Consider the following 27,484-nt stretch of genomic DNA (forward strand, 5'->3'; position numbering starts at 1 on the left):
TGATTTTGAAATTGAACCATTGAAAAATCGAAAAATTGTAAAACTGAAAAATATGAAACTTGAATAAACGAGAATATTAAAAACGAAAAGTTGAAGCAACAAAATATGAAAAATAAACTCAAAAATCGAAAATTTGAAAAAGTGAAAACATAAAAATTAAGAAACCGAAAGATTGAAAAGACGAATAATTAAAACATCCAAAAGACAAATAGTAAAATTGGGCAAACGAAAAATTCAAGAAGTAAAAAATTGAAAAATTTGAAAACTGCAAACTTTGATAAATTGTAAGATTAAAAAACGAAAAATTCAAACATTGAAAACTTGACAAATTTTAATTTGAAAATTCGAAAAGTTGAAGTAACGAAAAATTAAAAACCTAAAGAATTAAAAATTGAAAAACTGAAAAATTGAAAAAACAAAAATGAAAAACCCAAAACTTCAAAAAAAACAATCAATTTGAAAATAAAACTAATAATCGAAACATCCAAAATTGAAAGGTAGTAAAATTAAAGAAACGAAAAAATGACAAAATTAAAAATTGAGAAACCGAAAAATTAAAGAAAGAAAAATTAAAATGTCCAAAAATTATACAATTGAAAAATTGAACATTTTTAATTTGATAATTGCAAACTTGAATAAACGAAAAAGTACAATTTCTAAAAATTTTAAAATCGTAAAAATTTGAAATCGATTAAATCTAAATGTTCAAAATCGCAAAATTAATGAAAAATTCAAAAACCGGCGCCTTCAAATTTCAAAATTTGAAAACTCAAAAAATCAAAAAACGAAAAGCTACAATTTCTAAAAACCGAGAAATTGAAAATTTTGAAAATTCAGAAATTGAAAAATTGAAACATTGAAAAATCGAAAAATTATGAAACTGAAAAATATGAAACTTGAATAAACAAGAAATTAAAATTTCTAAAAACCGAAAAATTGAGAAATCTGAAAATTGAAAAATCGAAAGATTGAACAATTCAAAAGTTGGAATATCGAAAAAGTCCAAAATCGTAAAATTAAAGAAAATTTCAAAAAGTGGAACCTTCAAAAATTCAAAATTTTAAAACTCGAAAAATAAAAAACGAAAAGCTTCAATTTCTAAAAACTGAGAAATTGAGAAATTTGAAAAATCTAAAATTGTAATGTCGCATAGTTAAAGAAGGAAAAATTCAAAAATCGTAGGATTAAAAAACAAAGAGTTCGAAATTAAAAAATTTAATTTGAAGAAGCAAAAATTAAAAAATCGTAATATTAAAAACGAAAAGTTGAAGGAACAAAATATGAAAAATAAACTCAAAAATCGAAAATTTGATAAAGTGAAAACTTAAAAATTGAGAAACCGGAAAATTGAAAAGACGAATAATTAAAACATCCAAGAGATAAATAGTAAAATTGGGCAAACGAAAAATTCAAGAAAAAAAAATTGAAAAATTTGAAAGCTGCAAACTTGATAAATTGTAAGATTAAAAAACGAAAAATTCAAATATCGAAAACTTGACAAATTTTAATTTGAAAACTTGTAGGAACGAAAAATTAAAAATTGAAAAAAGAAAAATGAAAAAACCCAAAACTTCAAAAAAAACAATCAATTTGAAAACATTAAAAAAAATATGGAAAATCGAAAAATTGTAAAAACTAATAATCGAAACATCCAAAATTGAAAGGTAGTAAAATTAAAGAAACGAAAAAATGACAAAATTGAAAAACGAAAAATTAAAAATTGAGAAACCGAAAAATTGAAGAAAGAAAAATTAAAATGTCCAAAAATTATACAATTGAAAAATTGAACATTTTTAATTTGATAATTGCAACTTGAATAAACGAAAAAGTACAATTTCTAAAAATTTTAAAATCGTAAAAATTTGAAATCGATTAAATCTAAATGTTCAAAATCGCAAAATTAATGAAAAATTCAAAAACCGGAGCCTTCAAATTACAAAATTTGAAAACTCAAAAAATTAAAAAACGAAAAGCTACAATTTCTAAAAACCGAGAAATTGAAAATTTTGAAAATTCAGAAATTGAAAAATTGAACCATTGAAAAATCGAAAAATTGTGAAACTGAAAAATATGAAACTTTAATAAACAAGAAATTGAAATGTCTAAAAACCGAAAAATTGAGAAATCTGAAAATTGAAAAATCGAAAGATTGAACAATTCAAAAGTTGGAATATCGAAAAAGTCCAAAATCGTAAAATTAAAGAAAATTTCAAAAAGTGGAACCTTCAAAAATTCAAAATTTTAAAACTCGAAAAATAAAAAACGAAAAGCTGCAATTTCTAAAAACCGAGAAATTGAGAAATTTGAAAAATCTAAAATTGTAATGTCGCATAGTTAAAGAAGGAAAAATTCAAAAATCGTAGGATGAAAAAACAAAGAGTTCGAAATTAAAAAATTTAATTTGAAGAAGCAAAAATTAAAAAATCGTAATATTAAAAACGAAAAGTTGAAGGAACAAAATATGAAAAATAAACTCCAAAATCGAAAATTTGATAAAGTGAAAACTTAAAAATTGAGAAACCGGAAAATTGAAAAGACGAATAATTAAAACATCCAAGAGATAAATAGTAAAATTGGGCAAACGAAAAATTCAAAAAAAAAATTGAAAAATTTGAAAGCTGCAAACTTGATAAATTGTAAGATTAAAAAACGAAAAATTCAAATATTAAAAATTTGACAAATTTTAATTTGAAAACTTGAAGTAACGAAAAATTAAAAACCTAAAGATTAAAAATTGAGAAACTGAAAAATTGAAAAAGAAAAATGAAAAAACCCAAAACTTCAAAAAAAAACCAATCAATTTGAAAACATTAAAAAAAATATGGAAAATCGAAAAATTGTAAAAACTAATAATCGAAACATCCAAAATTGAAAGGTAGTAAAATTAAAGAAACGAAAAAATGACAAAATTGAAAAACGAAAAATTAAAAATTGAGAAACCGAAAAATTGAAGAAAGAAAAATTAAAATGTCCAAAAATTATACAATTGAAAAATTGAACATTTTTAATTTGATAATTGCAAACTTGAATAAACGAAAAAGTACAATTTCTAAATATTTTAAAATCGTAAAAATTTGAAATCGATTAAATCTAAATGTTTAAAATCGCAAAATTAATGAAAAATTCAAAAACGAAAAGCTACAATTTCTAAAAACCGAGAAATTGAAAATTTTGAAAATTCAGAAATTGAAAAATTGAACCATTGAAAAATCGAAAAATTGTGAAACTGAAAAATATGAAACTTGAATAAACAAGAAATTAAAATTTCTAAAAACCGAAAAATTGAGAAATCTGAAAATTGAAAAATCGAAAGATTGAACAATTCAAAAGTTGGAATATCGAAAAAGTCCAAAATCGTAAAATTAAAGAAAATTTCAAAAAGTGGAACCTTCAAAAATTCAAAATTTTAAAACTCGAAAAATAAAAAACGAAAAGCTGCAATTTCTAAAAACCGAGAAATTGAGAAATTTGAAAAATCTAAAATTGTAATGTCGCATAGTTAAAGAAGGAAAAATTCAAAAATCGTAGGATGAAAAAACAAAGAGTTCGAAATTAAAAAAATTAATTTGAAGAAGCAAAAATTAAAAAGTCGTAATATTAAAAACGAAAAGTTGAAGGAACAAAATATGAAAAATAAACTCAAAAATCGAAAATTTGATAAAGTGAAAACTTAAAAATTGAGTAACCGGAAAATTGAAAAGACGAATAATTAAAACATCCAAGAGATAAATAGTAAAATTGGGCAAACGAAAAATTCAAAAAAAAAATTGAAAAATTTGAAAGCTGCAAACTTGATAAATTGTAAGATTAAAAAACGAAAAATTCAAATATTAAAAATTTGACAAATTTTAATTTGAAAACTTGAAGTAACGAAAAATTAAAAACCTAAAGATTAAAAATTGAGAAACTGAAAAATTGAAAAAGAAAAATGAAAAAACCCAAAACTTCAAAAAAAAAACAATCAATTTGAAAACATTAAAAAAAATATGGAAAATCGAAAAATTGTAAAAACTAATAATCGAAACATCCAAAATTGAAAGGTAGTAAAATTAAAGAAACGAAAAAAATGACAAAATTGAAAAACGAAAAATTAAAAATTGAGAAACCGAAAAATTGAAGAAAGAAAAATTAAAGTGTCCAAAAATTATACAATTGAAAAATTGAACATTTTTAATTTGATAATTGCAAACTTGAATAAACGAAAAAGTACAATTTCTAAAAATTTTAAAATCGTAAATATTTGAAATCGATTAAATCTAAATGTTCAAAATCGTAAAATTAATGAAAAATTCAAAAACCGGAGCCTTCAAATTTCAAAATTTGAAAACTCAAAAAATTAAAATACGAAAAGCTACAATTTCTAAAAACCGAGAAATTGAAAATTTTGAAAATTCAGAAATTGAAAAATTGAACCATTGAAAAATCGAAAAATTGTGAAACTGAAAAATATGAAATTTGTATAAACAAGAAATTAAAATTTCTAAAAACCGAAAAATTGAGAAATCTGAAAATTGAAAAATCGAAAAATTGAACAATTCAAAAGTTGGAATATCGAAAAAGTCCAAAATCGTAAAATTAAAGAAAATTTCAAAAAGTGGAACCTTCAAAAATTCAAAATTTTAAAACTCGAAAAATAAAAAACGAAAAGCTGCAATTTCTAAAAACCGAGAAATTGAGAAATTTGAAAAATCTAAAATTGTAATGTCGCATAGTTAAAGAAGGAAAAATTCAAAAATCGTAGGATGAAAAAACAAAGAGTTCGAAATAAAAAAATTTAATTTGAAGAAGCAAAAATTAAAAAATCGTAATATTAAAAACGAAAAGTTGAAGGAACAAAATATGAAAAATAAACTCCAAAATCGAAAATTTGATAAAGTGAAAACTTAAAAATTGAGAAACCGGAAAATTGAAAAGACGAATAATTAAAACATCCAAGAGATAAATAGTAAAATTGGGCAAACGAAAAATTAAAAAAAAAAATTGAAAAATTTGAAAGTTGCAAACTTGATAAATTGAAAGATTAAAAAACGAAAAATTCAAATATTGAAAACTTGACAAATTTTAATTTGAAAACTTGAAAACTTGTAGTAACGAAAAATTAAAAATTGAGAAACTGAAAAATTGAAAAAAGAAAAATGAAAAAACCCAAAACTTCAAAAAAAATCCAATCAATTTGAAAACATTAAAAAAAAATATGGAAAATCGAAAAATTGTAAAAACTAATAATCGAAACATCCAAAATTGAAAGGTAGTAAAATTAAAGAAACGAAAAAATGACAAAATTGAAAAACGAAAAATTAAAAATTGAGAAACCGAAAAATTGAAGAAAGAAAAATTAAAATGTCCAAAAATTATACAATTGAAAAATTGAACATTTTTAATTTGATAATTGCAAACTTGAATAAACGAAAAAGTCCAATTTCTAAATATTTTAAAATCGTAAAAATTTGAAATCGATTAAATCTAAATGTTTAAAATCGCAAAATTAATGAAAAATTCAAAAACGAAAAGCTACAATTTCTAAAAACCGAGAAATTGAAAATTTTGAAAATTCAGAAATTGAAAAATTGAACCATTGAAAAATCGAAAAATTGTGAAACTGAAAAATATGAAACTTGAATAAACAAGAAATTAAAATTTCTAAAAACCGAAAAATTGAGAAATCTGAAAATTGAAAAATCGAAAGATTGAACAATTCAAAAGTTGGAATATCGAAAAAGTTCAAAATCGTAAAATTAAAGAAAATTTCAAAAAGTGGAACCTTCAAAAATTCAAAATTTTAAAACTCGAAAAATAAAAAACGAAAAGCTGCAATTTCTAAAAACCGAGAAATTGAGAAATTTGAAAAATCTAAAATTGTAATGTCGCATTGTTAAAGAAGGAAAAATTCAAAAATCGTAGGATTAAAAACAGAGTTCGAAATTAAAAAATTTAATTTGAAGAAGCAAAAATTAAAAAATCGTAATATTAAAAACGAAAAGTTGAAGGAACAAAATATGAAAGATAAACTCAAAAATCGAAAATTTGATAAAGTGAAAACTTAAAAATTGAGAAACCGGAAAATTGAAAAGACGAATAATTAAAACATCCAAGAGATAAATAGTAAAATTGGGCAAACGAAAAATTCAAGAAAAAAAAAATGAAAAATTTGAAAGCTGCAAACTTGATAAATTGAAGATTAAAAAACGAAAAATTCAAATATTGAAAATTTGACAAATTTTAATTTGAAAACTTGAAAACTTGAAGTAACGAAAAATTAAAAACCTAAAGATTAAAAATTGAGAAACTGAAAAATTGAAAAAGAAAAATGAAAAAACCCAAAACTTCAAAAAAAAAACAATCAATTTGAAAACATTAAAAAAAATATGGAAAATCGAAAAATTGTAAAAACTAATAATTGAAACATCAGGAATTTAAAGGTAGTAAAATGAAAGAAACGAAAAAATGACAAAATTGAAAAACGAAAAATTAAAAATTGAGAAACCGAAAAATTGAAGAAAGAAAAATTAAAGTGTCCAAAAATTATACAATTGAAAAATTGAACATTTTTAATTTGATAATTACAAACTTGAATAAACGAAAAAGTACGATTTCTAAAAATTTTAAAATCATAAAAATTTGAAATCGATTAAATCTAAATGTTCAAAATCGTAAAATTAATGAAAAATTCAAAAACCGGAGCCTTCAAATTTCAAAATTTGAAAACTCAAAAAATTAAAAAACGAAAAGCTACAATTTCTTAAAACCGAGAAATTGAAAATTTTGAAAACTCAGAAATTGAAAAATTAAAACTTGAAAACTTTAAAAGTTCGAAAATTGAAAACTCAAAAATTTGAAGATGCAAAAACTAAAAAATCGTAATATTAAAAAACCTAAATTTTGGAGGAACAAAAATGAAAAATAAGCTCAAAAATTGAAAAACCGAAAAATGGAAAAAACGAGTAATGAAAACATCCAAAAACTGAAAAATAGTAAAATTGAACAAACGAAAAATTCGAAAAGCAAAAATCAAAAATCGTAAGATTAAAACACGAAAAATTCAAACATTGAAAAATTTTAATTTTAAAACCAACGAAAAATTAAAAACCAAAGAAACTGGAAAATCAAAATATTGAAAAAACGAAAGACTACAATTTCTAAAAACCGCGAAATTGAGAAATTTGTAAATTGAAAAATTAAAATTTGATAACGTAAAAAGTTCAAAAAGCAAAAATTGGAAAATCGAAGAATTAAAAAAAGGGAAAGATCGTAATATGAAAAAACGAAAAGTTGGAGGAACGAAAAATGAAAAAACCTCAAAAATCGAAAATTTTGAAAAGTGAAAACTCAAACATTGAGAAACCGAAAAATTGAAAAAACAAATATGTAATTAAAACATCCAAAAACTGAAAAATATTTTTTATTTAAATAGTAAAATTAAACAGACGAAAAATTCAAAGTAAAAAATTTAAGAAGCAAAAATTGAACACAATCAATTTGAAAACTTAAAAAAAAAATAAAATTTGGAAATTCGAAACATTGTTAAAGGAATAATTGAAAAGTAGTAAAATTAAAGAAACGAAAAATTAAAAAATCGAAAGATACAATCAAAAGTTGGAATATCAAAAAATTTTAATTTGATAACTTACAAACTTGAAAATCGAAAAATTAAAATTTCTAAAAATTGTAAAAATTTGAAAAATAAAAACTCAAAAATCGAAAATTTAAAAAAGTGGAAACTCAAAAATTGAGAAAACGAATAATTAAAACATCAAAAAACTGAAAAATTGTAACATTGATTAAACGAAAAAATCAAGAAGTAAAAAATTGAAAAATTTTAATTTGAAAACTTAAAAAATTCAAGAAGCAAAAATTGAAAAATCTGAGGATTAAAAATCGAAAAATTCAAACATTGAAAACTTGAAAAATTTAAATTTGAAAACTCGAAGATTTGAACTAAGAAAAATTAAAAAACTAAAGAATCCAATACTAGAAAAATTGAAAACAATCAATTTGAAAACTTAAAAAAAAAATAAAAATTTGGAAATTCGGAACATTGTTAAAGGAATAATTGAACAATTCAAAAGATGGAGTATCAAAAACCCCAAAATCGTAAAATTGAAAAATCGAAAAATTAAAAATTAAGAAATCGAAAAATTTAGAAATTTTAATTTGATAAGTTGAAAATTTGATGAAACGAAAAATTAAAACTGAGAAACTGATAAGCGGAAAAACGGAAAAATTAACTCCAAAAATTGAAAAACAAAAAACTACGATTTCCGAAAACCGCGAAATTGAGAAATTTGAAAATTGAAAAATCGGAAACTGCAAAATCGCATACTTGGTTAAAGAAACGAAAAATTCAAAAATTAATCAAAATTTGAAAACTTAAGTTCAAGAATCAAACATTGAGAAAATTTGAAATGTGGAAAATTAAAAATGGAGGAACTGAAAAATAGTAAAATTAAACAAATGAAAAACTCAAGAAGTAAAAAGTTGAAAAATTAAATTTGGAAACTTGAAAAATTCAAGAAACAAAAATTGAAAAAACGAAAAATAAAAAAAATCCCAAACTTCAAAATTCGAAAAATTTCAATTTGAAAACTTACAAACTTAAACAATTGAAAAACCAAAGAATTAAAAATTTCAAAAACGAAAAAAAATGCAAAACCGTTGTAGATTATAATAAATTAAAACCTAAATCACCTGCGCCATTTTTACTTTCAGTAATTTACGGAGAGTGCGTTGTATATTAATTTTGATTTCTGAAGTGTATATTTTCTTAGATTTTTTATTTTTCTTGTATTCTTATGTAGTTTAATTTTCATGTAAAACAAAAATTCTGACGAATTTTTTTCGAACTAATTTTAGATTTTTTCCATAAAAACGTTGTAACGTTGTTTTCATTAATGGTAGTGATATCCATCTAATCGATCAAAAAACTGAGATAATTTTGGTTTCTTTTCGTTATCGACTGATTTAAATTTAAGTTGAGGGGAGATACTTCGATATAAATCTGGGATAATAGTGAAGATGTCATAATTATTATTAATGTACTAATGTAACCCATAAATGTTCGACTTTTGATGGGACTGACATTTAAAGTGTGAGTATGTACTAGTAAATCTTCCTCGTAATCACTTCTTACAACATAAAATTTTTATCGAAATAATCGAAATAATTGCTTCAACATCCACGAGAATTGAATTGATTACTGAAAATGACTAGGCTGAAAAAGCCAACTTTTTTACTCGGAAAATGGAAATCGCGCATTGATATTAATCCCACACATTCTTAACATTCTTCTCACTTTCTCTTCAATCATAAATCCTTCCACTGCAGCAATTATTGCCACTTTTAACCAACAATAATTTAATTCCAGCAACAAAAAACAAATAAATTACGCCGATGAATACAGACTTCTTTTATTTTGTAACCCATCAGCAACCATAAAAAGCTGCCATTGACATTATCTGTTTTTTCTTACCAAACCATTACCCCATCATCGCCTTGAACTTCGCTGGATTTCTACCTCAAATCGTTCCACTTAAATTACATAACATGATGAAGTAAATTTTGGCGGTTGGAGTTGACATTTTCGGAAAATTGAAGTCCTCTTCAACGTATTTGCCGGTGACTCACCACAGTCAGAATGTCAAATTGTATTGATACAGAGCACAATTGCGGCCAACAGGACCTTGGTTGTTGTTTTTTGTTTTCACAATTAACCTTTCAAATGACGCTATTAGCAAGAATCGGTCGATAAAGATCGTGAAAATCATCCAACTGCATTTATAATCGAAGTGTCGTAACTTAATTTGTCACACATTCGAGAATTTGCTTATTTTTGTTCGATGATAGCAAAATTGATAATTCCGTTGGGTTGAAATGTCAGTGGAACACGATTTTTAACTTCTGGTCTTGTGGGTGGTTGCTCAATTTCAGTTCTAATAATTAATACTTTGTATGTATACACGTTGTGATAAAATTAATGGATGACCCCCTTTCGTTACAAACATCTCAATACTTTCGTAACTGCTAAATAAAGACACTTGTACCAACCATGCGTGTTGTGGCCTACTCCAATCCCAAACCTTTTTACCAACCAAATGGCGCTAAATTCGAATTTTGTTCTAGTTTGACCCGGCCATCCAGCGCTATCAAGCCATGCGGGTTAGCAGCTTTGAGCACTTCAGACCCAACCCCAGGAACACCGGCTACGGAATCATCCTGATGGCCATGCCCATCATCGGCTACGCCTACTTCCTACACGTAACGAAAAGCGCCAAGGAGAAGCGTTTAAGGAACGGCGAAATCGCCTACAAAGACCGCGACTTCAAGTACATTTAAAATATGCAAACCCAGAACAATGTAGTGACATTTGTTTGTAAACTTTGTTAGAAATAAAAAATAAAACCATTGAATACTGTTAAACGCCAGAGGTCAAGTTTGGTAAGTACCGGACGTTCTTTTATCTCGACGTAGTGGTTGTTTTTATAAACAACTACAAGTGTTTGATTTTTTTCAAGTAAGTGGATGATAAGGTAAAAATAAAACGGGCGAAAAGAGATCTGTAATAAGCGCTTTAATTTAAATTTTATCAACGGAAACACGTAGACAATTATTAAACATAGTACAGGAATTATCGCTCTTCTAGTTGTTTGTCTCTGGTGACGACGGTATCGTCGAATTTCACCATGTAAGTCGTACCTTTGTGCCAATGCGCCGTCACTTTGGCTGTCTGAAAATAAAAGAGTGTTGCAATAGCGTTCATTATACGCCAGGTGGAGAAAGCAGGTGTTTTTATTACATGACAACTGAATACGAAAAAGTAATTATAATCACAATAATTATTATTACATGATATAGATAGTTGTATTTTCCCAGAGGGAACAAGTAACACGACAGTTATCATCCATGTGATGTAAATAATTACAATAAACACAATGTGATAACGCAGATTTTGTTCCTGGGTACTGATTGAGCAATCTAAAATGTACTAATCATTAATCGTTTGAACGTCAAATCACACAAAAGCCACAAATCAGAATAGTGTGAGCTAACATTTATTTCCACACTGAGCAACTTATTGCAAAAACCATCATCAATCAATGTGTTTTAAATTTAATAAACACACTATAAAAATTTACTTAGTGTCATCTCTAAATTTTAAAATCAGTTTTGAAGCTTTCGCCAGAATTTGATGTGTAATGACAGGTCGAGAGATAATTTTGATTGTTATTTATTTATTTAGTGTGAGTGTAACAACGCAATCTTCACACGTATAGATAATGATAAATGAATCATAGTTATAATGTATTCGTACACGTTGGTGTAAAGTTGGTTGCATACACAACCATGTACGTCACCGAATTATTGGTTGCCTACATTACTATTTTTTATACCATTGTTTAAGTGTATTATAGTTGGACAACCTAATACAAATTCTACTTCGCCTAAATAATGAGCTTTAGGACAAGGAATCCAGGGGGCGTAGGACAAATTTTTCGTCAACGCGCATTTTCACTACAGTGAGCCAACGTATTAGGTTTATTTTACTCTACATCAGATGGCGCCATCAAACATTAGCAAAGGCATTATTATGATTATGATAATTTTATAATTATCATTTTAATGAAATTGTGTTCTTCACTTCGCGAACGACAGCAAACAATTTAAAATTACCGCTAGTCAAGCACCTGAAAATCCATCTCTCCCAAATATGTCTTTCTTGGCACGATTTGTAATCCGAAGTCTCCCTCCACATGCAATTTTTCGTCGCCTGAGAACTTGTTTGATCTACAGACCAAAGCACACTCAGGCCAATATCGACTCTAAGCGGTTTATCTATAAGGCGACATTCGTTAGAGTTGATCTGATACACATCCACTACGAAGAACTAACCCATTTCGACCATTGGACTTTACAACGAATAAGTGAACAAAGTTCTTGAACATCTTAACGATTTAATACATAATGTTCCCGAATGACAAAATTTACATTTCAAATTGTATTATCAAATTACACTCACCAAAATTTGTCACGAACAATGAAATGACGCAATCTCCAAATTTTACAATAGTAAAATTGTAAATTCGCCCCGTTTACGGTTTATGCATCCGTGTCGAGTTTTCACCTTTGACGTCAAGATTTTTTGAAAAAAAATCAACATTTTCCAATTTATAATGTTATTTAAATTTTAAAAAGTAGAATAGTCAGATCTTGTGATTTATACCTAAATACGCTATTGGGATTTTTCGGCTTGTCGATTTCTCGATTTTTCAACTTTAAATGTCTCAATTTTTCAATATTTCAATTTTGGGCTTTTCCGATTCCTCCATTCTTCAAATTTTCTATTTCTTGATTTTTTTATTTTTCGATTTCTCAATCTTTCGATGTTTCAATGATACGATTTCTCAATTTTTGTCCTCTTCAATTTTACGGTTTTTAAATATTTCGATTTTTCAATTTTTCAAATTTTCACGTTTCTAAATTTTCAGTTTGCCGATTTCTAAAGTATTTTTTTTTATTTGTCCATTTCTGGACTTCCTAAAGTTTCGTTTTTTCACATCTTCAATTCTTCAATTTTTCGATTTTTTAAGATTACGATTTTTCAATTTTGCTTTTTTAGATTTTCGATTTCTCAATTTTCCAATTTTTTAATTTCTCAATTTTTTGAATATTTCTTTCAGTTATGAGATTTTTCAATATTTCAATTTTTCGACTTTTCGATTTTTGAATTGATGGATTTTTTTTTATTTCTCGATTTTTTACTTTTTGGATTTTCAATTTATTGTAAACTTTAGATTTTTCAATTCTGCGACTGTTTAGTGCTTTGATTTCTCAATTTTTAAACTTTTCGATGTTTTAATATTTCATTTTTTAAAATTCTAGGTTTTTCGATATCTCGAGTTTTCAGTTCTATATTTCAATTTTTCAATTTTTCGATTTTCCAGTTTCTTTTTTAAAATTTTTCGATTCATTCTTTTAATTTCTCAATTTATCGAATTCAGATGTTTCGTTGTTTAGATTGTTCAATTTCTCAATTTTTCAATTTTTAACTTTCCTTTTCGGCTTCCAACTCCTCAGTTTCTCGATCCTCCGATTTTTCGATTTCTCGAAGTCTCAGTTTTTGAATTTTTCGACGTTTCGATTTTTGGATTTCTCGGTTTTTCGATTTTTTTTCTTTTGAGCTTTTCAATTTCTGGATTTTCCAATTTTTCAATGTCCCGATTTTTCAATTTTTCAAATTGAATTGGATTTCTCGATTCTTCAATTTTGCGATGTTTTAATTATTCGGTGTTTTAAATTTTAGTTTTTCGATTTCTCGATTTTTTGACTTTTCAGTTCTTCAGTATCTAAATTTTTCAATTTTTCAAATTTTTGCGTTAAATTTTCAGTTTTCTGATTTCTCAATTAATCTATTTTTTATTTTCCCACTTCTCAAAGTTTCGATTTTTCAGTTCTTCAATTCTTCGATTTTTCGACTTCGCTTTATTGGTTTGTCGATTTCTCAATTTTCGACTTCTAGATTTTTCTATTTTTTATTTTTGGATTTTCAGTTTTTTGTTTTTTATTTCAATTTCTCAATTTTTCAACTTTTCCATATTTTAATTTTTAAATTTCTAGATTTTTCGGTTTCTCGAGTTTCCAGTTCTATATTTTAATTTTTTAAATTTCCGAATGTTTAAATTTTTTGAGATCTCAATTCATTGAGATTCGGATGTTTCGATGTTTTGATTATTCAATCTCTCGCTTTATCAATTTTTCCATATTTAAGTTCTCGATTTTTCGAGATTTTGGCCTATTTCGGTTTCTCAATTTTTTGATTTTTCGACTTCTCGATTTTTCGACTCCTCGATTTTTTGTCTTTTGATTTTTAGATTTCTCGATATTTCATTTTTTGAATTTTACAATGTTTCGATTTTTCGATTTGTTGGTTTTTCGATTTTTTACTTTTCGGTTTCTCGATTTTTCGATGTTTCGATTTTTGATTTATCCGATTTTTCAATTTTCCAATTTTTTTAATTCTCGACTTCTCGATTCGTTGATTTTTCAGTTTTTCAATTTTTAAAATTTAGAATTTTTTTTTTTTTTTGATGTTTGGATTTCTCCATTTTTCAGTTTTAGGATATTTTAACTTTTCAATGTTTTAAATTTTAGATTTTTCGATTTTTCAGTTCTTCAATATTTTTTTATTTTTCAAATTTTGACGTTTCTGAATTTTTAGTTTTCGGATTTCCCAATTAATCTATTTTTTTAGATTCCCATTTATCCAGTTCCTAAAGTTTCGATTTTTCAGTTTTTCAGTTCTTCAATTTTTGGATTATTCAGGTTTTTGATTTTTCAATTTTTAGATTTTTTAAGTTTTCGATTTTTCGACTCTGCTTTTTTGACTTTTCTGTTTCTCAATTTTTTAATTTCCTGATTTTTTGATATTTCGTTCAATTTTGTGATTTTTCGGTTTTTCGATTTCTCAATTTTAACTTTTCAATTTTTAAATTATTAATTTTTTTCGGTTTCTCGAGTTTCCAGTTCTATAATTTAATTCTTCAAATTTCCGAACTTTTTAATATTTTGAGATCTCAATTTATTGAGATTCGGATTTTTCGATGTTTTGATTATTCAATCTCTCGCTTTATCAATTTTTCTATATTTAAGTTTTCGAGTTTTCGATTTTGGCCTATTTCGGTTTCTCAATTTTTTGATTTTTCGACTCCTCGATTTTTTTGTCTTTTGATTTTTCGATTTATCGATGTCTCAATTTTTGCATTTTACAATGTTTCGAGTTTTCGATTTGTTGGTTTTTTGATTTTTTGCTTTTCGGTTTCTCGATTTTTCGATGTTTTGATTTTTGATTTATCCGATTTTTCAATTTTCTAATTTTTATTTTTAAATTTTGGATTTTCGAATTTTTATTTTTTTGATTTTTTAATGTTTGGATTTCTCCAATTTTCAGTTTTAAGATATTTTAACTTTTCAATGTTTTAAATTTTAGATTCTTCGATTTTTCAGTTCTTCAATATTTTTTTATTTTTCAAATTTTGACGATTCTGAATTTTTAGTTTTCGGATTTCTCAATTAATCTATTTTGTTAGATTCCCACTTATCCACTTCCTAAAGTTTCGATTTTTCAGTTTTTCAGTTCTTCAATTTTTCGATTATTCAGGTTTTTGATTTTTCAATTTTTACATTTTTTAAGTTTTCGATTTTTCGACTCTGCTTTTTTGACTTTTCTGTTTCTCAATTTTTTAATTTCCTAATTTTTTGATATTTCGTTCAATTTTGTGATTTTTCGGTTTTTCGATTTCTCAATTTTAACTTTTCAATTTTTAAATTATTAATTTTTTTCGGTTTCTCGAGTTTCCAGTTCTATAATTTAATTCTTCAAATTTCCAAATTTTTTAATATTTTGAGATCTCAATTTATTGAGATTCGGATTTTTCGATGTTTTGATTATTCAATCTCTGGCTTTATCAATTTTTCTATATTTAAGTTTTCGATTTTTCGATTTTGGCCTATTTCGGTTTCTCAATTTTTTGATTTTTCGACTCCTTGATTTTTTTGTCTTTTGATTTTTCGATTTCTCGATGTCTCAATTTTTGCATTTTACAATGTTTCGATTTTTCGATATTTCGATTTTTGATTTATCCGATTTTTCAATTTTCTAATTTTTTAAAGTCTCGACTTCTCGATTGTTTGATTTTTCAGTTTTTCGATTTTTAAATTTTAGATTTTCGAATTTTTTGTTTTTTTGATTTTTTAATGTTTGGATTTCCCCATTTTTCAGTTTTAAGATATTTTAACTTTTCAATGTTTTAAATTTTAGATTTTTCGATTTTTCAGTTCTTCAATATTTTTTTTATTTTTCAAACTTTGACGTTTCTGAATTTTTAGTTTTCGGATTTCTCAATTGATCTATTTTTTTAGATTCCCATTTATCCACTTCCTAAAGTTTCGATTTTTCAGTTTTTCAGTTCTTCAATTTTTCGATTATTCAGGTTTTTGATTTTTCAATTTTTAGATTTTTTAAGTTTGCGATTTTTCGACTCTGCTTTTTTGACTTTTCTGTTTTTCAATTTTTTAATTTCCTAATTTTTTGATATTTCGTTCAATTTTGTGATTTTTCGGTTTTTCGATTTCTCAATTTTAACTTTTCAATTTTTAAATTATTAATTTTTTTCGGTTTCTCGAGTTTCCAGTTCTATAAATTAATTCTTCAAATTTCCAAACTTTTTAATATTTTGAGATCTCAATTTATTGAGATTCGGATTTTTCGATGTTTTGATTATTCAATCTCTCGCTTTATCAATTTTTCTATATTTAAGTTTTCGAGTTTTCGATTTTGGCCTATTTCGGTTTCTCAATTTTTTTATTTTTCGACTCCTCGATTTTTTTGTTTTTTGCTTTTCGGTTTCTCGATTTTTCGATATTTCGATTTTTGATTTATCCGATTTTTCAATTTTCTAATTTTTTAAAGTCTCGACTTCTCGATTGTTTGATTTTTCAGTTTTTCGATTTTTAAATTTTAGATTTTCGAATTTTTTATTTTTTTGATTTTTTAATGTTTGGATTTCTCCATTTTTCAGTTTTAAGATATTTTAACTTTTCAATGTTTTAAATTTTAGATTTTTCGATTTTTCAGTTCTTCAATATTTTTTTATTTTTCAAATTTTTACGTTTCTGAATTTTTAGTTTTCGGATTTCGCAATTAATCTATTTTGTTAGATTCCCATTTATTCACTTCCTAAAGTTTCGATTTTTCAGTTTTTCGATTATTCAGGTTTTTGATTTTTCAATTTTTAGATTTTTTAAGTTTTCGATTTTTCGACTCTGCTTTTTTGATTTTTCGGTTTTTCGATTTCTCAATTTTAACTTTTCAATTTTTAACTTATTATTTTTTTTCGATTTTTTGAGTTTTCAGTTTTTCTATATTTCAATTTTTCAATTTTCGGAATTTTTAAATTTTCGATTGTCCAATTTTTTTTAATTTTTCGATTGTTCAATTTCTCGATTTTTAAATTTTAGATTTTCCAATTTTTATTTTTTTGATTTTTTTATGTTTCGATTTCTCGATTTTACAATTTTCTCATATTTGAATTTTTCAATGTTTTAAATTTTAGATTTCGAGGAATTATTATGTTACAGTAGTCATCAGTCATTACTTTTCAAGAACGATTATTGCTGTGCGTTAAAATGCCTACATACTGATAAGCACGTACATACAAGACACATTTAAGGCTGTTTTAACTCTGCTACATTTAATTTTTGCGATTTTAAATTTATTTCTTGATGTCTAAATCGTATATATTTAAATGGTGATAAATATTTTGTGATAAAATGCATTTTAGTTTCAAAGATAATATGTATTTAATGATTTGATGCAGTTCATGGATAATAGGTATACCGCGATAATATTAAATTTTTGTTACCTTAACCTTGAAACAGGTATGCACTACATATACATATATTACATATAGGTAAAGTCTTCAACACGTACGTTTGCTTATTTTGTGACTGCTCCCCGTACAACGTACTGATTAATACGTCCGTTTACTACCTTATCGACATCGCGTGCTTTCAGACTATTTTTACCCCCTTTCGTAAGGTACCGGCACTTCATAGTGAAGCGAGTGAGATGTAAAATATATATTCATTCTTTTCTACATGGGAAAATGATTGTCCGTATAGGTTGCCCAACTATAATATACTTAAACAATGTTTATACTTACGAATCCAGTTCCTGTCAAAACAGCCTCAATAATCCCCGCAACAAACACGGCACAATTCAAGCTACTTTTATCCCTCGGTACCGAAATAAACCTATTCACTAAAGGCTCCTTCTCCATCAAATAATAAGTATTTTCATCGTCATTGGAATGTTCCAATTTATCCGCTTCTCTACCAAACAACACCTGCAATCACATTAGCCACCACACAAACACACAATTCTCACACTTACGCACCTTCCATAAAGTGGACTTCACAAACAACAATATGTTCAGTAATTTAATTTCCCTTTTCCCGTTGCGTTCCCTCAGGAAGTACAAATCGATTATTTTTACTCCAACTTTGCGACCCAGTTCGTGCAATCTGCAAAATTTCGTCAGGTTAACTTATAATTGGGTGATGAAAACCACCTATTTTGGAGCTCCGGAACGGTATGGGACCTGTTCTGGCAATACTGAACCACTTCGGAAAATAGAAGCGCGAAACAACTCAGAGAGACTTCGCCCTTGCCCCGGCTTAGGGGTTTATCGAGAATGCTGGTCTTATTTCGCCCCGTTAAACTCATCGTTAAATGTTTTAAATTTTCACGGATTTTTGTAGGTTATGTTTTGACAAGTGACGTAGAATGTATCGGTGGGTTTATTGGGTTGCCTATACGAAGGCGTTAAAACCATTGATATAATAGAGGAGTGGATGGAGCCTTGTATACGTTTCCATACGCAGGCGAGTGTAATCAACATAAGAGAGAAATAGCTAGACCGGTTATGCGTCAGTGGGGAAAGGACGGCTGACTGGGTGTCACGTGCTGAGTGGCAAGAAACGCTTCATTTGCACGGGAATTAATACGTTTTCTTCCGAATTTGTTCAAACAAATTATTATAACAAACGTTTATTAATGAAAACTATATTTTCACAGCTTACATTATAATTATATATAATCTAAAATAACAGAAATCGTGTTAAGCGATGGAAATCCTCTTTTAATAAAATGAAATGTGTGTAGAATCTACAATACATTACGAATTCAGTTAATACAACAATCTATCTTCTAATATTATTTCTATGGTTAAAACAGTTTAACAATAGAAATAAAAAATGATGAACGCTGTTTCCAGAAGTTAGAAATAGCGAAATTTTTAGTTATGATACGGTTTTTTTTGTCGGGGGAATTTCGCTGCAGCGGACACTCCCTGTGTGGTTTTATCTACAAACAAATTTGAATCTTGATATTTTTTGAAGTTGCGTCGGAATTATTTTGTACGTAATCGGTGTAATAGTTAGTCGTATAAATTCGAGTTATTAAGAAATAAATTGTTGAGTTTTCCCCACGCCGATTTTAGTACCCGTCAAACGTAACGTAACTTTAATTCCCATACACCGAGAAAAAATATTCATTGGTGTCCCTGAGAAGCTATATAATATTTTCGGATTTTAACACGTCGAGATTTATATCATAGATTTCTGGTCCTTTCGACATCATTTTTTCGAATATTACAACAATTTTTCCAAAATCAATGAAAATGACAATTTTCTGGAAAAACAATGCATTTTAAAACCGCTCGTCGAGATTGCTAGCCCAGAATTTTTTGAGGATTTTTAGGCATCTTTTCGAAAATTTTTCAATACGAATTTTCGACAGTTTTTTCCTCGTGATTCGAAAATTATCGAAACATATTTTTTTCTACATTTCGACTCATGGAATTTATTTATTAGCTTCATTTTTTCGAAATTGACAATTTTTCCGGAAACGATAACACAAAAATTTTCGAAATAAAAAAATATATTTCAAATCGAATTTTTGGAAAATCTTGAGCTAAAAGCAATTGGATTTTTCGATTATCCACTTTTGAGTTTCTCTTTTTTACGATTTCGATTGTACGATTTTTCGATTTTTGGATTGATCACTTCTTCGATATTTCGAATTTTGGATTTCTCTTTTTCTTTCGATTTTTGGATTTTTAAACTTTTCAAAATTTCGATTTCTATATTTCTCAATTTAGACTTTTCAAATTCTTGATGTTTCGACTTTCACATTTTTCGATAATCCCACTTCGACTTTCAGTTTTTGGATTTCTCGATTTTTCGATTTGTGATTTTTTTTGCTTTTTCGAAATCTCCATTTTTGGATTTTTGGATCTCTCCTTTTCTTGATTTTTAGTTTTCGATTTTTGGTACAATTTTTGAATTTTTCGACTACGAAATTTCGAATTTTTGAGTTTTCGATTTTTAGATTTTTCAAATTTTCGATCTTTTTGATTTTTTGTCTTTTCTACTTCTTGAATTTTCAACTTACCTTTTTTCGATTTTTTGAGTTTTAGGTTGTTCGAAATTTCAATTTTGGGATTTTTCGACTTTTTTGGTTTTTGGATTTTTCGACGTTTAAAATATTCAATTACTATTTTTTTCAATTTAGACTTTGATGTTTCGACTTTCAGATTATTCGATTTTCCAACTTCGACTTTCCGATTTGTCGATTTTTTTTACGATTTCGATTCTAAGATTTTTCGATTTTTGGATTGATCAATTCTTCGATATTTCGACATTTGGCTTTCTCTTTTTCTATCGAGTTTCTCTAGACTTTTCGATTTTTCGAGTTTTGGATTTTTCGAAATTGCGATTTTTGGATTTTTGAACTTTTCAATATAATGGATTTCTAAATTTCTCAATTTAAACTTTTCAATTTCTTGATGTTTCGACTTTCACATTTGTGAATAATTTCAATTCGGCTTCAAGTTTTTGGATTTTTGGAGTTATCTCTTTTTGGATTTTTCGACATTTCGATTTGTGATTTTTTAATTTTTCGATTTTTGGATGTCTCCTTTTCTTGATTTTTAGTTTTCGATTTTTGATACAACTTTTGAATTTTTCGACTTCGAAATTTCGAATTTTTGAGATTTTGATGTATCGATTTTTTCGATTTTTTGAGTTTTTAGATTGTTCGAAATTTCAATTTTTGGATTTTTCGATTTTTCTTATTTTAGGATTTTGCGACTTTAAAATATTTCAATTTCTACAATTCCCAATCTAGACTTTTCAATTTTTTGTTGTTTCGACTTTCAGATTTTTGGATTTTTCAAAATGGAGAAATCGCCATTTTTCGATTTGAATTTTCGATTTCGCATTTTTCAATTTCCCGATTTTTCGATGAATTGTTTTCTCAATTTTTCGACGTTTTAAAATTCCCGATTTTTTGCCTTTTTGATTTTTCAATGTTTCGACTTTTCGATGTCTAATTTTTCGATTTTGAAACTTTTGAAATTTTTAAATCTTCAGTTTTTCGATTTGTCAAGTTCTCAGTTTTTAATTTTTGTCTTTTACAGTGTCTCGATCTTCAAACTTTGGAATTTTTAAAGTGTTAAAAATTTTCCATTTTACAATTTTTCGATTTAAAACTGTGCAATGTAATTTTTGTCTTTTACAATTTTTGAATTTTCGGATTTTGATTTTATTTCACAATTTTTTTGGTTTTCAATTTTTCCATTTTCAATTACTTACGCACTTTTACAACTCCATCTGTTCGATAACCGGAGTATATTTCTTTCTCCGTGTAAATTTTGAACAAATAAGGGAAAACCTGAGTGAGGTTAAAACGCTGTATTTTTGTTTTAATTAAAGAAATTGAACGTTAAATGCTTAATTTCATGGCTGTCAACCGTTTTGAACAAAATCCCCAGAATTTTTAGGCACCTTTTTAAAAATCTCCAGAAACGATTACACAACAATTTTCGAAATAAAAAAATATTTTTCAAATCGAATTTTTGGAAAATCTTGAACCAAATCCAATTGGATCTTTAGATTATCCACTTCTGAGTTTCTCTTTTTTACGATTTCGATTGTACGATTTTTCGATTATTGGATTGATCACTTCTTCGATATTTCGAATTTTGGATTTCTCTTTTTCTTTCGAGTTTTCGATTTCTAGACTTTTCGATTTTTCGAGTTTTGGATTTTTCGAAAAAGCGGTTTTTGGATTTTTAAACTTTTCAAGATATCTATTTCTAAATTTCTCAATTAAACTTTTCAATTTCTTGACGTTTCGACTTTCACATTTCTGAATAATTTCAATTCGACTTCGAGATTTTTTGGATTTTTGGAGTTATCTATTTTTGATTTTTCGACTTTTCGATTTGTGATTTTTTAATTTTTCAATTTTTGGATCTCTCCTTTTCTTGATTTTTAGTTTTCGATTTTTCATTCAATTTCGGAATTTTTCGACTTCGAAATTTCGAATTTTTGAGTGTTTGATTTATCGATTTTTAAATTTTTCAAATTTTCGATTTTTTACTTTTCTGACTTTTGGATTTCCCGAATTTTCGGCTTACCTTTTCTAGATTTCTTGAGTTTTAGATTATTCGAAATTTCAATTTTTGGATTTTTCGACTTTAAAATATTCAATTTCTAGTTTTTTCAATCTAGATTTTTCAGTTTCCTCGATTCTTTCAGATTTTTCGACTTTTCGATTTCTCGATTTTTCGATATTATGATTTCTCGATTTTCCGATTTTTGGATTTTTCGATTTTTGGATAGATCAATTCTTTCGAGTTTTCAATTTTTCGACTTTCCGATTTTTCGATGAGTATTTCTGTGAATTTTTCAACTTTTTGAAATTCCCGATTTTTTGTCTTTTCGATTTTTCAATGCTTCGACTTTTCGATGTCTAATTTTTCGATTTTGAAACTTTTGAAACTTTTAAATCTTCAGTTTTTCAATTTGTTAAGTTCTCAGTTTTTAATTTTTCTCTTTTACAGTTTCTCGATCTTCAAACTTTGGAATTTTTAAAATGTTCGAAATTTTCCATATTTCAATTTTTCGATTTAAAACTGCAACGTAATTAGTGTATTTTACAACTTTTGAATTTTCGCATTTTAATTTTATTTCACATTTTTTTTGTTTTTCAATTTTTCCATTTTCATTTTCTTACGCACTTTTACAACTCCATCTGTTCGATAACCGGAGTATATTTCTCATTTCTTGATTTTTAGAGTTTTCGATTTTTGGATACAATGTTTGAATTTTTCGACTTCGAAATTTCGAATTTTTGGGTTTTGAATTTTTTGTTTTATCGATTTTTAGATTTTTAAATTTTCGATTTTTTGAGTTTTTATATTGTTCAAAATTTCAATTTTTGGATTTTTGGACTTTTTTGATTTTGGGATTTTTCGACATTAAAATATTTCAATTTCTACTTTTCTCATTCTAGACTTTTCAATTTCTTGATGTTTCGACTTTCAGATTTTTCGATTTTCCGCATTCGGCTTTTCGTTTTGTGGATTTTTGGATTTTTCGAGGATCCATTTTTGAATTTCTCTTTTTTACGAATTCGAAACTTCGACTTTTCGATTTTACGATTTCTCGATTTTCCGATTTACCGATTTTGATTTTGATTTTTCTACTTTTTCACTTTCCAATTTTCGGATTTTTGTATTTTTACAACTTTTGAATTTTCGCATTTTAATTTTATTTCACAATTTTTTTATTTTTCAATTTTTCCATTTTCATTTACTTACGCACGTTTACAACTCCATCTGTTCGATAACCGGAGTATATTTCTTTCTCAGTGTAAATTTTGAACAAATAAGGGAAAACCTGAGTGAGGTTAATACGTAAAACTTGAATTTTGTACTTTTTTTTCCAATAAAAGACCAAACTCAAAGTTAAATGCTTAATTTCATGGCTGTCAACCGTTTTGGACAAAATCCCCAGTATTTTTAGGCAACTTTTTAAAAATCTCAATTTTTCAATATGAACTTTTGACCATTTTTCCGCATCATTCGAAAATTACCCAAAGACATTTTCTTGTAGATTTCGACTCGTAGAATTTATTTTCGGCTTCATTTCTTCAGAAATTGGGACAATTTTCCAGAATCGATAAGATAACGATTTTCGAGATACAAAGAATAATTCACAAGCAGAATTTTTGGAAACACACAATGTTTTGAAATTTTTTTCAAAAATCTTAATTTTTCTCAGAGTAGGGGCTTATCCAGAATGCTGGTCTTATTTCGCCCCGTCAAACTCATCGCGAGTTGAAGATTTGAAAGTTTCACGGATATTTTGTAGGTTATGTTTTGACAATTGACATAAAACGTATCAATCGGTTTATTGGGTTGCCTATACACCAGACGAAGCATAATTTATGGGATTAAAACACTCTATAACAATAGAAATAAAAAATGATGAACGCTGTTTCCAGAAGTTGTGAATTAGCGAAATTTTGAGTTTTTCTTTTTTATCTGGGGAATTTCGCTGCGCGGGTTGGCAATGCAGTCCAAGCGGACACTCCCTGAGTGATTTTATCTACAAACAAATTTGAATCTTGATATTTTTTAGCTTCGCAATCATTTTGTGTTTAGTGGGTGAGGTGAACACAACACTTAGAGAAGAACAAGTAATTATTATCTTTTTCTTGACTTTGGTGTACTTTTACATCGTTGTACCATTTTGCAACCCATTTGTTCGTCTTTTTTATTTTTCAGAACAATGAAGTTCCAGATTTTGTTAGCCATTTGTGTGGTTGGCAGCCAAGCAGTTTCGTTTTCTAAGTTAGTACAAGAACAATGGGCCACTTATAAGGTTGGTTTATTTTGGTTTTTCATAAATCTTCGAACTATAACTTGTGTCAGGGATTTCCCGGTTTGTTGCTATGCAGACATTATCCCCCTATTCAATATAAAACAGTAACACTCGGGCAATTTCCGGTTATCAGCTTCTGAACACACCTTATGAATAAATATAAACTTTAGATTGAACGACACTATAAATAAACTTCACAAATAGACAAGATAACCCTTTCTCAGGATTTTCTAAATTTAAACAAGATATTTGCTTTGATTACATAAAAATGTTGTTTTTTAAATATTTGTACAGACACTCGAAATTCTCAATGTTTGCAGCTGACCTACAACAAACAATACCAAAGCGAAATCGAAGAACGTTTCCGCATGAAAATTTTCATGGAAAACTCCCACCAAATAGCCCAACATAACAAATTGTACGCCCAGGGCTTGGTCACGTACGAAATGGGCATCAGCAAATACTCCGACATGCTGCACCAGGAGTTCATCCAGATCATGAACGGTTTCAACGGAACTGCAATGAGAGGAAGCGAGAGGAAAGATAGAATTACGTTCATCCCCCCAGCTAACGTGGAAGTACCCACTGACGTAGACTGGAGGACAAAGGGGGCGGTTACGGGAGTGAAAGACCAAGGAGCGTGTGGATCGTGCTGGGCTTTCAGCGCTGTTAGTATTATATTAATTTATATTAATTTAATATACCTAAAATAAGTGTAAGCGCGACTAAACCTCGTACGTTCGTAGACCGGCTCCTTGGAGGGTCTGTTCTTCCGCAGAACCGGCAAACTGGTGTCTCTCAGCGAGCAGAACCTGGTGGACTGCTCCCAACCATACGGCAACATGGGTTGCCACGGTGGTTTGATGGACTTAGCATTCCGCTACATCGCAGCTAACGGGGGCATCGACACCGAAGCGTCTTACCCGTATACGGCTATAGAAGGCCAGTGCCAATACAACCCCACGAATAGAGGGGCTATTGATCACGGTTCCGTGGATCTGGCGCCTGGCGACGAGTTGCTTCTGCAGAGTGCTGTTGCTACCGTTGGACCCATTTCAATCGCTATAGACGCCAGCAAACCAAGCTTCATGAACTACAAGAGTGGGGTGTACTACGAGCCGACCTGCAGCTCGAGCCGGCTGGACCATGGAGTCTTGATTGTAGGGTATGGGACGGATAATGGTCAAGACTATTGGCTCGTGAAGAACTCATGGGGGAGCACATGGGGAGACGCTGGGTACATCAAGATGGCCCGCAATCGCAATAATAATTGCGGAATTGCCACGATGGCCAGTTTTCCTCTAGTTTAGGCCGCTTCGAGAAGTCGTAGCATAAATTCGAAGTAGAAGTCGAATATTAGGTTAAGCTGCTTATGATTTTAGCGATTTTGATGTTGCTTTGACCTAAATGAACAAATACAATTTTTTACTATTTGTTTTTTAATAAATGTAGTAATAAGCGTCAAAAGTGGGATCGAATACTAGAAGAAAAAGTGGTACCTCAACTTAATAAGTATTTTTGCTCTTTGTGAACCATTATTTGTAATAACCTCTATAAATTAAAACAAATATAGGTAAGTAATACCAGTAACAGTGTGAGAAACTAAATGATATCCTATCCAGGAAAATCCCGAAGCGGCGTTTTCCAGCCACCGAGAGAAACGTGTAGGTTTAAATAGAGGCCACCGTCTGGAACGGGATTATTATTCAGCTAATTCAGCCGAGTCGAGTCCAACGAGTATCGATAAAAACCGAGTGAAATTGCGTCGGAATTATTTTGTACATAATTGCTGTAATAGTTAGTCGTGTAAATTCGAGTTATTAAGAAATAAATTGTTGAGTTTTCCCCACGCCGACTTTAATACTCGTCAAACGTAACAATACTTTAACTCCTATACACCGAAAAAATTATTCATTGGTGTTCCTGAGAGGCTAAATTCTTAAGAAAAATGTGCTTTTGATTTTTCAGTGGGAGTTAAGTATTTTGAATATACTTTATCAAAAAAACTATACTCATTTAATTGTGCTTTAGTAGCGAGGGTTTTTTATGTATTGCTACTTCTGTCGATATCTTTCCAATTTTTTTCTTTTTTCTCACATTTTTCGTTCTGATTAAGTCACATTGTTTAAAATATTGTTACGATTTTATTTTGCAGTAACTCCAATTTACAGCGATTATGTACAGAATAATTCCGACTCGACTGGAATGGATTTGACTAGACTTCTCCCATGCATTGCCTGGACTACGCTAACTGCTTCCGACGATGGTTCCCCTTTAAATAGCCCCTTTTTCCTAACAATATTTTCGGATCTTTAACACGTCGAGATCTATATCATAGATTTTTTTGAAGACTTGTAGGCAACTTTTCAAAAATTTCAGTTATGAATTTTTTGAGCGTGTTTTGAGCACTATGCAGAAATTTTCTCGTGCATTTCGACATCATTTTTTCGAAAATTTCAACACTTTTTTCAAAATCAATGAAAATGACAATTTTCTGGAAAAAAAAAATTCATTGTAAAACCGAATTTTTCGAAAACCTTGGTCGAAAACTAGTAAAACTTCATCTTTTTCTAATTAGCTCGTCGAGATTGGTAGCCCAGAATTTTTTGAGGATTTTTAGGCAACTATTCAAAAACCTCAATTTTTCAATACGAATTTTCGACCGTTTTTCCCACGACATTTGAAAATTATCCAAACATATTTTTTTCTAGATTTCGACTGATGAAATTTATTTACTAGCTTCATTTTTTCGAAAATGTCGACAATTTTTCCGGAAACGATAACACAAAAATTTTTGGAAATAAAAAAAATATTTTTCAAATCGAATTTTTGGAAAATCTTGAGCTAAAACCAATTGGATTTTTCGATTATCCACTTTTGAGTTTCTCTTTTTTACGGTTTCGATTGTACGATTTTTCGATTATTGGATTGATCACTTCTTCGAAATTTCGAATTTTTGAGTTTTCGATTTTTAGATTTTTCAGATTTTCGATTTTTTTGATTTTTTGACTTTTCTATTTCTGGCATTTTCGACTTACCTTTTTTCGATTTCTTGAGTTTTAGGTTGTTCGAAATTTCAATTTTGGGATTTTTCGACTTTTTTTATTTTTGGATTTTTCGACTTTTAAAATATTCAATTTCTAGTATTCTCAATTTAGACTTTTCAATTTTTTGATGTTTCAGCTTTCAGATTATTGGATTT

The 27,484-nt window shown here is 27.7% G+C and overlaps 2 protein-coding genes across 4 annotated transcripts in view; one reads left to right on the top strand and one right to left on the bottom strand.

Moving 5' to 3' along the window:
- Positions 1-10,548: 10,548 nt before the first annotated feature.
- Trs31 (TRAPP subunit 31) overlaps positions 10,549-27,484 on the bottom strand; it is a 33,529-nt gene continuing 16,593 nt past the window's right edge. Inside the window, exons 1-5 of one of the 3 annotated variants that reach the window (XM_064050768.1) lie at positions 23,722-23,747; positions 18,120-18,266; positions 17,946-18,072; positions 17,712-17,894; positions 10,549-10,720 (exon numbers count right to left, since the gene is read on the bottom strand). In XM_064050768.1, coding sequence (XP_063906838.1) covers positions 10,622-10,720; positions 17,712-17,894; positions 17,946-18,072; positions 18,120-18,266; positions 23,722-23,729 — 564 coding nt within the window. In that variant the 5' untranslated portion in view covers positions 23,730-23,747 and the 3' untranslated portion in view covers positions 10,549-10,621. Of the gene's footprint in view, positions 10,721-17,711; positions 17,895-17,945; positions 18,073-18,119; positions 18,335-23,721; positions 23,748-27,484 lie in introns of those variants that run through there. The other 2 variants (XM_064050767.1, XM_064050766.1) reach the window with 2 other exon arrangements.
- Positions 24,007-25,715, top strand: LOC135125284 (procathepsin L-like). Its single transcript, XM_064050728.1, has 4 exons — positions 24,007-24,097; positions 24,186-24,282; positions 24,603-24,950; positions 25,029-25,715. Exons 2-4 carry the CDS (start codon positions 24,190-24,192, stop codon positions 25,590-25,592), a joined length of 1,005 nt encoding a protein of 334 aa, XP_063906798.1. The 5' UTR covers positions 24,007-24,097; positions 24,186-24,189; the 3' UTR covers positions 25,593-25,715.

Source organism: Zophobas morio, unplaced genomic scaffold (genome assembly GCF_036711695.1).
Source record: "Zophobas morio isolate AGI-343-1 ecotype UQ-CSIRO unplaced genomic scaffold, CSIRO_AGI_Zmor_V1 ptg000008l, whole genome shotgun sequence".
In the NCBI taxonomy this organism is placed as follows: Eukaryota; Metazoa; Arthropoda; class Insecta; order Coleoptera; family Tenebrionidae; genus Zophobas; species Zophobas morio.

Bases quoted from the DNA above. Each gene is read 5' to 3' on its own strand.
- LOC135125284 (XM_064050728.1), top strand. From the start codon at position 24,190: ATGAAGTTCCAGATTTTGTTAGCCATTTGTGTGGTTGGCAGCCAAGCA. The intron at 24,283-24,602 runs GTTGGTTTATTT...CAATGTTTGCAG, and splicing joins AACAATGGGCCACTTATAAG to CTGACCTACAACAAACAATA. The intron at 24,951-25,028 runs GTTAGTATTATA...GTACGTTCGTAG, and splicing joins CGTGCTGGGCTTTCAGCGCT to ACCGGCTCCTTGGAGGGTCT.